Consider the following 12,264-nt stretch of genomic DNA (forward strand, 5'->3'; position numbering starts at 1 on the left):
AGTGACGTCGATCAAAAAAAAAATGTCCATTTTTATACCTTAACTTCATTGAGTTTTTTTTCGCAAATATATTTGCTAATAGTTGTCTAAATTTGTTTCTAAAAATATCCTTTTATCTATAAAAATCAAATGTCGTTCGTTGGTAATTGCATCAGTAGAGAACGGCCCGACCGATTTAGACATTTTTTTTTTTAAATGTTGGTCATAGTCCAACTTAGGTTTTTACTAAAGGAAAAATTGACCACGCCCACTTCTACGCCTACTTTTTTCGATTTATCTAAAATCAGAAAAGGATCTCGATCTGTGATCACTCATATTTCTGAACAAAAATCGATTTTTTATATAAAAACTCACAATATTTAAAATCGATAATAACTTGGCCAATAAGCGTTTGATCAAGAAAAAGAGCTCGATCTGTGATCACTCATATTTCTGACCAAAAAACGGTTTTTTCAAATCATTAATATTTGGCCAATAAGAAAAGGAGCTCGATCTGTGATCACTCATGTTTCTGAACAAAAATATATTTTTTATATAAAAACTCAAAATATCTAAATTCGATAATAACTTGGCCAATAAGCGTTTAATCAAGAAAAGCAGCTCGATCTGTGACCACTAATTTTTCAGACCAAAATTCGATTACTTATATAAAAACTCAAAATATGTACATTGATTTACATGTATTCTGTTGTTGCAAGACTTAGGTTTTTGACAACAAACTTAGGTTCTTTGTCTCTCAGTAGCGCTTCTATGTATATTTTATTCTATGGCCTATGGAATAAAAATTATCATTCAACAAAACGTTTTTTTTTTTAAATTTATACCCATTTCAAACTGCTTCTTACAAATTCACAAATCGAACACAAGCTTTTTTTTTAATTTGGACCGGACAAGGTCTGTAGGGTCAGCTAGTTTCTAACAAACTCAAAGTAATACATTTGTTTGGAAATATCTCAATCCGCCTAATCAAAGTCAAAATTTTGAATTGATTTTGAAAAATTCCTAATTTTTAAAAAAGGGTGGGTCAAAAAGTCCGCGACCTTTTGAATTTCCCGGCTCTTAACTAAAAGGCAACACTGCACCTGTCAACAGGTGTCTGTCAGTTGAGTCCTGTCAAAATTTAAACAAACTGCGTCATTTCGTGTGTTTGACAGCCATTGATAGCAGAATACCGCGTGAAACAATTGCATCACATTTCACTGAGTTTATTCACAAAAATTTAACAATTTTATATTACATAATATCACTGTACGACAGCCCATATCGGCGGCGGCTCTGCTTAAGGTGATATCAGACGACATGCATTTTACATACATACATATGTACTATAGAATTTTCCATCTAAAAGTTCTAAAAGTTGTTTAATACATATGACACAAGGAGTGATATATTCGGCTGTGCCGAATCCCAAACAAAAATTTTCACACCAAATTTTTTGAGCGGAAAAAAATGTTATCAAAATGAAAACGAGTGAAAAATTATTTGGTGAAAAACTCTGGTTAAAAAATGTATTTCCCGATTTTGATCCATTGTCGTTCCGAATTACTATGACGTTATATACGTCGTTGGAAATGTCCTTGAAATGACCATATTGTCTATATTACTGAATAATGAAGTGATCCGGATATAGATCAAAGATAGGTAAAAAGTCGAGGTAGTCGTGGTTTCTTGTTTTAATTTCAGCAATTTGTGGACCGATTTTCCCGAATTAAAATAACAAACCAACCAGAACTATACCCGATATATTGTCGAATGGATTTGGGAGTCAAATCATCAAAATTCGATTCGATTTTCGATACAATATATACATTTTCTATATATTCTGGGTGCTTATAAGTGAGACGATTAGATTTCAAATTAAAACGCATTATTATACATAAGAAAAAATTACATTTCTATGATTTTATTTAATAATGAGTTTCTTACCAAAAAAAACAACTGTTAACTATTTAAAAATTTTATAAATTTAATTATTGCATAAATTAAATCAATTTACTTTTAATGGCTGACAATGCTGGGAACATACCCTGTTTACACTTGCCACGGAAATCGTCCAATGTCAAATCGAATATAGCAACACCAGCCAACGAATTGCTTTGCACAAACTCTGCCTTTGCGCCAAGACTGTCCCGATCTTCGTATGTAATGAAAAGACCGTCACGACCTTTGACATCAGCCGTACGGTAGGCGTAGTTTCCAAATTGTCTATTCTGAATTTTGCTCATTTTAGGAAGTTTGAAACACATTTCGGGCCAACTCAATAAACCAGCCGTACGCGTTAATTCGCCACCAGGAGCTGGACCATCAAGGGATGACTTTATGGGCATAGCAGTGGATTTCAATTGCTTGGTCATTCGCCATGCCCGACCATAAGTTGGAATGCCAATATTTAGCTTTTTGGACATATGCTTATGTTTAGAGAGCCATTGACGTACATCCTTTTCGATATTTGAAGTTATCTTTCTGCCATTACGTGGTGGAGCATTTCTCGGAGCTAAGTAGTCAGCATCGTGGTGAGTAAGTTGTGGTGTGGAGTAATCAAATGTACACAAATTAACAAAATCAAAATATTCCATAACGGCGGGATTTATAAATTCTGAAAATAGTTATAATAATAATCAAGAACTATTTTAAAAATTATTTTGAAAGGTAACTTACTGCTGGTATTAACATGAGGCAGCACCGTTAACGTAAGCATAAGATTTTTATTTCTAAATATATTATGGAGTTTATTTGCCAGCACTGTGAACTGCTGCTTATGGATATTGAACGAACCTCCATGATTTTTTTTCGAATTTTTCTTACCCGTTAACTTCTGACCGACTTGAGTTTTCGATAATAAAGCCTTGGCTGTATTTAAAATCTTCTCAGATGTGGATTTATGTGCTTTATTGTGCGGAAATTGATAGGCCAAATCTAAGCCATCGAATTTGTATTTGCGCAAAAAGGCTTTGGCTGATTTTATGAATTTGTCTTGTTTCTGCTGAGGCGCCTCAAGAAGTTTTATATATTTTTCCGTGTGATTCAAATCCTTACCGCCGCCTAAACTTACTAAAAATTTAATATGACGATATTGATTTTTCAATTTCTTAACATGAGCAAATTGCAAATTTTGTTTCGAATGCAGGGTAACGATATCAAATTTATCTGGACTAATGCCAACGTAACCATAAACCACATGTGTGCAATATTCAAACGATGATCTTAAGTCGTTCTCCGTAAAGTTGGCAAAGCCTGTAATTGGGAAAGTTCATATATAAAAGGGTTATTAATAAGTAGCATTAAAGTAAATTATTTACTTTTTGGGGTATTCACACGGTCTGCTATTAGTCATATTGTCATGATGTCCTAATATATTATAATAGTTGTTGTTGTGTTTTAAACAAAAAAAAGTATTATTTTATGACAAAACAATAAACATAGTTCAAATCATAGAGAATAGACATAGAGCGGCAACTTTCCTGTCAAGGACCTAACTCAGTTGTCAGAAACCTAAGTCGTGAGAATGTATTAGTAGAAAAAAATATGTGAAAACAAAAACAACACTCGTATGTGTGATTATTTTGAGTAATTTTTTTGTTTGAGTTTTTTTTTATGACAATATGACCAAATAGTAGACCGTGTAAATACCCCAATTGTGTGTTACTATACAGATAAAGTCCTAAAATTCCAGAAACGAAATAAATTCTCAAACAAAATATTTTATTTTATTTTTCTGCTTTAGATTCTTAAAATATTTTATATGGTTTCTTAATAACACTAGTTTACAAATCAAACATATTTGTTTGCTACTAGATACTTTTTTATAGATAAACGTTAATAAATCGCTATTAAATACAAAACTCTAAAGTAAAAACTATTTTAAAATGTCTTCTAGAAAGTGTAAAATAAACCCAGACCAATTTTGTTTTATTTGCGGAAAAATTATTCAGTTAAATCGAGGTTTTCCTATAACACAAACACTGCAAAATGCTTATTTACATTATTTTGGATTCCCCGTGTCAAATCAGGATAAAAATTGGGTCCCTCATTCGATTTGCACAAATTGTAGTGAATATATTCCAGGTAAAATGAACATTAAAAATGTCAGTTTGGTGGACAGATAAAAAATTGTTTTGCCGCCACTCCACATTAAATTAGGTTTAATGAAAATTTTCGCAAAAGCTTTGGATGAGACAAAACTAGCATTTCAATATTCATTCAGCGTATTCCCGAGTCTTTCTGAGGCCAATATAAAAGAAGGGATATTTGTGGGTGCTCAAATAAGAAAAATTTTGGGTGATACCAAATTTGAGTGTCTATTAACCGATGTTAAAAAAGCAGCATGGAATTATTTTAAACTTGTTGTTCAAGAATTTTTGGGGAATAAGAAAAGTCAAAATTACAGAGATATTGTTGCGAATTTATTACATAATTTTGAACAGATTGGTGTAAATTGTCCCTCAAAATTCACTATTTACATTCTCATGTGGATTTTTTCCCGGAAAACCTCGGACACATGAGTGACGAACATAGAGAGCGTTTCCATCAAGATTTGAAGTTTTACGAGAGGAATTATCAAGGTTTTTGGGATCAGAATATGCTAGGAGACACTGTTGGAGTGTCGTGAGGGAGACAAATGAAAATAATTATAAAAAAAGGACTAAAACACTTCACTTAATTTAATTTTTTTTGTCCTAATTTAATGTACATTTTTATATGTTTCGTTTTTAATAAATATCTCAAAAGTTTGATGTCCAGGATTTTTTTTAAATATTTTTGCCAATGTTAGAAGTCCTAAATACACAAATCCCCATATGTTTCAATTCATGAGCAAAAACCTTGTAAACTTGTGTAATTTGCTTTGAAATTTAGCTAATTTTCAGTTTAAAATTTCTCAACTCACCACCTCTTTGGATACTAAATGTATCATAATAACATGTAATATTAAAACGTCCTGCCAAAGCCATTTGACAGATGGCTAATACAGCCATCAAAATCAAATAGAACTTCATCTCAATTTGAGCTTTTTTTATGTTATTTCCACTTGAAGTTAATTATTGCACAATTGAAAAGAAACTGTTTGTAAATATTGAATATTTGCATGCTTTTATAAGAAATTTATTGTAAAACAAGTAAGAGTTATATATTCGGCTGTGCCGAATCTTATATACCCTTCACCAAATTATACTTAAAAATAATTTTTTTTTAAATATTTTTATTTAAACAAAATTAAAATTTTTTTTTTCCAAATTGTTTTTTTTATTTTTTTAAAAAAAAGTTTTTTCCAATTTTTTTTTTTATTTTTTTAAAAAATATTTCAAAAAAGAATTTATGACAAAAAAAAATTTTTTATTAAAAAAAAATTCGGGTTTAAAAAATATTTTTCACGATTTTGACCCATTGTAGGTCCAACTTAATATAGCCTTATATACATCGTTGCAACGGACTTTGAAATATCTATCATTAGATATCCATATTGTCTATATTAATGACTTAGTTATCCAGATATAGATCAATAATAGGCCAAAAATCTAGGTTTTCCCGGTTTTTTCCTAATATCTCAGCCATTTATGGGCCGATTTTGTCGATTTTAAATAGCAAACGAGCCGGAATAATTCCCGATATATTGATGTATGAATCATGTATGTATGTTTGGGGGCTTCGGACATGAATATATCGAGTTCGCTATCTATAACGATCCCGAATATATGTATATACTTTGTGGGGTCGCAAATGAAAAATGTAGAAATTACAAACGGAATGACAAACTTATACATACATACCCTTGCCACTCATGGCGAAGGGTATAATAATGGTTGGAAATACATATTTAATCAAAACCACAAGATAATGAATCATGGACATTTTAATAAACATTGGTAAATACACAATATTTTTAATTATTTGCTATTTTCTTATATATTATTATATCGAGAGCCTATATTCAAAAAATGACAACTTGAATGTTGGCCAATTACAGTTTGTGATAATAAATAGCTCACATTTTATTTTCCACAGTACTTTTTTTTCGTATCTTTTTAATCTGACATGCTGATCTCGAATCTGTTTGGATTTTCAGTTCTGGTTTGCAGTTTTTTTTAATATTATGGGCCTTTTTATCCAAGCAATAATACATACATGTCTTTTGTTTTAGATTTTCTTTTAAACAAAATAAGCCAACTCTAAAAAAATGCTCGAAAACGTGGAAAATATTGAATTTGTTTATATAACTATGATCTGGTGTTATCATTAAAAACATATTTTAGAAGGCGCTTTGTTTAGTTCTACAATATTTCTGGAATTAAACTGTTTTGTTATTGCTCTCTGAAAAATTCTACTTTTTGGAGTTGGCATTTTTTGAAAATGGGCGCTACTCACTTCGTTTTAAAATATCAATTGCTTTTCAAGTTTCGATCCAGACTTTTGAGAAACTCATTATTATAAGCGGCCAAATATTCGATAATAACTATTTACTTTGTATGGGAGGGGCACGTCCCTTTCTCCGATCCCCTTTTAATTTTTGGCATAACAGGACACTGGCATCAACGTAATTTACACTAAATTAAACGACTCTCACAATTATATTCACTTGATATTCGAAAATAACTATATACTTGGTATGGATGATACCACTCCACAGTTCTGATTTCACCCATTTCTTTAGCAAAATAACTCAGTTCATGCTTTAGCTGAACTATTACAATTCTCCAGATATTCAATTATAACTATTTTCTTTATATGATAGGGGTTATTTCCATTAAGCCGATCCCGAACAAATTCAGCCAAACATTGTAAAAATATAAGAAAGTGATTCAGACAGAAAAAAAGTGATTCAGATTCAGATTCAGACCACTTTTAGCTAAAGTCCGTACAGTGATAAGATATTAATCATACAAAGTTTAAATACTTTTACAGTTACAGTTCTCCAGATATGCGAAATTTTCTTTGTTTACTAATTAACAAAAATCAATTTTTTTTATAAAAACAGAAAACATCTAAAATCGCTAATAACTTGGCCAAAAAGCGTTTAATCAAGAAAAGGAGCTCGATCTGAAATATTCAGGCCAAAAATCGATTTTTTTTTATATAAAAACTCAAAATATCTAAAATCGCTAATAACTTGGTCAATAAGCGTTTAATCAAGAAAAGGAACTCGATCTGTGATCACTCATATTTCTGGCCAAAAATCTATTTTTTATATAAAAACTCAAAATATCTAAATTCGCTAATAACTTGGCCAATAAGCGCTTAATCAAGAAAAGGAACTAGATCTGTGATCACTCATATTTCTGGCCAAAAATCGATTTTTTTATATAAAAACTCAAAATATCTAAAATCGCTAATAACTTGGCCAAAAAGCGTTTAATCACGAAAAAGAGCTCGATCTGTGATCACACATGTTTTTGAACAAAAATCGATTTTTTTATATAAAAACTGAAAATATTTAAAATCGCTAATAACTTGGCCAATAAGCGTTTAATCAAGAAAAGGAGCTCGATCTGTGATCACTCATATTTCAGGCCAAAAATCGATTTTTTTTATATAAAAACTAAAAAATCTAAATTCGGTAATAACTTGGCCAATAAGCGTTTAATCAAGAAAAGGAGCTCGATCTGTGATCACTCATATTTCAGGCCAAAACTCGATTTTTTTATATAAAAACTAAAAATATCTAAATTCGCTAATAACTTGGCCAATAAGCGCTTAATCAAGTAAAGGAGCGCGATCTGTGATCACTTATTTTTCTGATAAAAAATCTATTTTTTATATAAAAACTCAAAATATCTAAAATCGCTAATAACTTGGCCAATAAGCGTTTAATCAAGAAAAGGACTCGATCTGTGATCACTCATGTTTCTGAACAAAAATCGATTTTTTTATATAAAAACTCACAATATCTAAAATCGCTAATAACTTGGCCAATAAGCGTTTAATCAAGAAAAGGAGCTCGATATGTGATCACTATTATTTCTGGCCAAAAATAGATTTTTTTATATAAAAACTCAAAATATCTAAATTCGATAATAACTTGGCCAATAAACGTTTAATCATGAAAAGGAGCTCGATCCCTGATCACTCATATATCTGACCAAAAATCGATTTTTTATATAAAAACTCACAATATCTAAAATCGCTTATAAGTTGGCCAATAAGCGTTTAATCAAGAAAAGGAGCTCGATCTGTGATCACTCATATTTCTGGCCAAAACCCGATTTTTTTTATATAAAAACTCAAAATATCTAAAATCGCTAATAACTTGGCCAATAAGCGCTTAATCAAGAAAAGGAGCTCGATCTGTGATCACTCATGTTTTTGAACAAAAATCGATTTTTTTATATAAAAACTCAAAATATCTAAAATCGCTAATAACTTGGCCAATAAGCGCTTAATCAAGAAAAGGAGCTCGATCTGTGATCACTCATGTTTTTGAACAAAAATCGATTTTTTTATATAAAAACTCAAAATATCTAAAATCGCTAAGAACATGGCCAATAAGCGTTTAATCAAGAAAAGGAGCTCGATCTGTGATAATCATGTTTTCGAACAAAAATCTATTTTTTTATATAAAAACTCAAAATATCTAAAATCGCTAATAACTTGGCAAATAAGCGCATAATCAAAAAAAGGAGCTCGATCTGTGATCACTCATATTTCTGAACAAAAATCGATTTTTTTATTAAAAACTCAAAATATTTAAATTCGCTAACAACTTGGTCAATAAGCGCTTAATCAAGAAAAGGAGCTAGATCTGTGATCACTCATATTTCTGAACAAAAATCGATTTTTTATATAAAAATCCAAAATATCTAAAATCGCTAATAACTTGGCCAAAAAGCGTTTAATCAAGACAAGCAGCTCGATCTGTGATCACTCATATTTCTGTCCAAAAATCGATTTTTTTATATAAAAACTCAAAATATCTAAAATCGCTAAGAACATGGCCAATAAGCGTTTAATCAAGAAAAGTAGCTCGATCTGTGATCACTCATATTTCAGGCCAAAAATCGATTTTTTATATAAAAACTCAAAATATCTAAAATCGCTATTAACTTGGCCAAAAAGCGTTTAATCAAGAAAAGGAGCTCGATCTGTGATCACTCATATTTTTGGCCAAAAATCGATTTTTTTATATAAAAACTCAAAATATCTAAAATCGCTAATAATTTGGTCAATAAACGTTTAATCAAGAAAAGGAGCTCGATCTGTGATCACTCATATTTCTGAACAAAAATCGTTTATTTATATAAAAACTCAAAATATCTAAAATCGCTAATAACTTGGCCAAAAAGCGTTTAATCAAGAAAAGGAGCTCGATCTGTGATCATTCATATTTCTGGCCAAAAATCTATTTTTTATATAAAAACTCAAAATATCTAAAATCGCTAATAACTTGGCCAAAAAGCGTTTAATCAAGAAGAGGAGCTCGATCTGTGATCACTCATATTTCTGAACAAAAATCGATTTTTTTTATAAAAACTCAAAATATCTAAAATCGCTAATAACTTGGCCAATAAGCGTTTAATCAAGAAAAGGAACTCGATCTGTGATCACTCATGTTTCTGAACAAAAATCGATTTTTTTATATAAAAACTCACAATATCTAAAATCGCTAATAACTTGGGCAATAAGCGTTTAATCAAGAAAAAGAGCTCGATCTGTGATCACTCATATTTCAGGCCAAAAATCGATTTTTTATATAAAAACTCAAAATATCTAAATTCGCTAATAACTTGGCCAATAAGCGCTTAATCAAGAAAAAGAGCTCGATCTGTGATCACTCATATTTCTGACCAAAAGGTGATTTTTTATATAAAAACTCAAAATATCTAAATTCGATAATAACTTGGCCAATAAGCGTTTAATCAAGAAAAGGAGCTCGATCTGTGATCACTTATATTTCTGGCCAAAAATCGATTTTTTTATATAAAAACTCACAATATCTATAATCGCTAATAACTTGGCCAAAAATCGTTTAATCAAGATAAGGAGCTCGATCTGTGATCACTTATATTTCTGATAAAAAATCGATTTTTTATATAAAAACTCAAAATATCTAAATTCGATAATAACTTGGCCAATAAGCGCTTAATCAAGAAAAGGAGCTCGATCTGTGATCACTCACTTTTCAGACAAAAAAAAAAGTACATTGATTTGTGTGTATTCTGTCTCTTTGTCTGTATTCTTTGTCTCTGAGTAGCGCTTCTATGTATATTTTATTCCATGGCCTATATGAATAAAAATTATCATTCAACAATACGTTTTTTTTTTTCTTTTTAACTATTTTTACCCATTTCAAACCGCTTCTTACAAATTCACAAATCGAACAAACCGCTTCTTACAAATTCACAAATCGATAGCTTAATATAGAAAGGTCTTATCTCTTTTTTTTCCAAATCGGGTTTTTTTACATATTCTGGTAGACAAAACTCAAATAGACCTCCGTTAAAAAATTCAGTTTTCTATGTTGACGAATAACAGATTTACAGTAATTATAAAAAAGTCCTAACTCATTTAAAAAAATTTTTGAAAGAAAAACCCCTAACTCATTTAAAGTTGAAAGTATATTTTTTGGTTTATAACTACTTTTCTAAAAATATTTTTTGATATATTACAAATTTTTAGTTGTTTTTTTTTCAATTTCAATTTCAGTTTCTGATATTATTCAGTTTTTTTCCTTCTCCTGTAAAGTAACTAATAGTTGAGATACGACCTTTCTATATTAAGCCATCGATATACACATACAATACATACCGTGTGAGCCCACCATTATTTGTGTAATTTTAAGCTATATTCCCACGCCACCGTATTTCCTGACATACTTAAAATTATATCACAAATTAAATTTTTAATTACTTTTTGTATGCATTGACAAAACAATATAAATATGTATGTATGTATACTGACAATTAACTAAAAATACATAAAAAAAGAAGAACTGTCAAAACAAATTAGGAATGTGTGTTGTAACAGGGTTAACTGAAAAATTTACTTCAAATTGTTGTTGCAATAAATATAACAAAATAAACTACTTCAAAAAAACCAACTGTAGGCTTTGTACATATTGCAGCAACATATTGCAGTAACAAATGTCAAAAAACCAAAATGAAAAATTAAACAAATAAGTATTTTAACTTAATATAGTGTAGATAATTCAATAGTGAGGGCTTTACTTATTTATGTAAACAATAAATATTTTGTTAATAAGCTTAGAATATGTAGATATTTAAATATAAAAACAAGCTATGACAGTTGTTAGAACCAAAAAGCGAAAAAAAATTATCAGCTGTTTGACTGACTCCACCAAGGCGAATTTATACAAGGTGGAGTCAGTCAAACAGCTGATAATTTTTTTTTTTCGCTTTTTGGTTCTAACAACTGTCAAACCTTGTTTTTATATTTAAATATCTACATATACTAAGCTTATTAACAAAAAATTTATTGTTTACATAAATAATTAAAGCCCTCACTATTCAATTATCTACACTATATTAAGTTTAAATACTTATTTGTTTAATTTTTCATTTTGGTTTTTTGACATTTGTTAAGACCAATCGTTGTTTTTGTAGAACTGACACCACCTTGTATGAATTCGCCTTGGACTCCACCTTGTATAAATTCGCCTTGAACATATGTATGTATTTCCGTTATTTAGGCAAATTTACAAAGTGGTGGTAATTCTACAAAAACAACAAGTATTCTGTAAAGATGGATTGTTTTGCCAAAGACGTCTTGTTTTTATCTGTTGTATTTTTTGTAGAAGTGGCTACTATAATATAATTCAACACACGCATTTTTAAAATGCATTATTCGTTATTAATATTTTAGAAACTTTTTAAATTTACCTGTATTCTACGAAATTGGACAATCAAGCCAAGCCATACATTAAAAATACAACTCTGTATTCATGGCAACGCATAATGTTGATAACAGCATTGCCATATGCAAAATAGTTTTCCTACTAAAATGTTTATAAAAAAAAGTTAACTCGCTGTTTGAGGGTAAATAACGATACTCTATTTTAAAGAATCAAAAACAATTATTTTTATTTATCATTATTAGTTTTTAAAATTAAATTAAAATTATCTTCATAGTATATTTAAACTTTAACTTTGTATTTTAAATACAATTTATTTTATTCATGTTTCTAAAACTACTTTTAAATAAATTTATACATATGTAGATGATGATTATATTATTAAAAATTGTATTCTTTGTCTATAAAATCACAAAAATAAACGAAATCCCTTAAAATAATTATTTTAATTTACCAATTTAATAAAA

General features: G+C 29.6%; 1 protein-coding gene across 1 annotated transcript; it reads right to left on the bottom strand.

The window, feature by feature from the left end:
• Nucleotides 1-1,867: 1,867 nt before the first annotated feature.
• On the bottom strand, nucleotides 1,868-5,053 carry LOC135954986 (chitinase-like protein Idgf3). The gene is made up of 3 exons (XM_065505254.1): nucleotides 4,886-5,053; nucleotides 2,659-3,234; nucleotides 1,868-2,596 (listed from the first exon to the last, which is right to left on the bottom strand). Exons 1-3 carry the CDS (start codon nucleotides 4,992-4,994, stop codon nucleotides 1,983-1,985), a joined length of 1,299 nt encoding a protein of 432 aa, XP_065361326.1. The 5' UTR covers nucleotides 4,995-5,053; the 3' UTR covers nucleotides 1,868-1,982.
• Nucleotides 5,054-12,264: the final 7,211 nt, after the last annotated feature.

This window comes from Calliphora vicina, chromosome 3 (assembly GCF_958450345.1).
Source record: "Calliphora vicina chromosome 3, idCalVici1.1, whole genome shotgun sequence".
NCBI classification, from domain to species: domain Eukaryota; kingdom Metazoa; phylum Arthropoda; class Insecta; order Diptera; family Calliphoridae; genus Calliphora; species Calliphora vicina.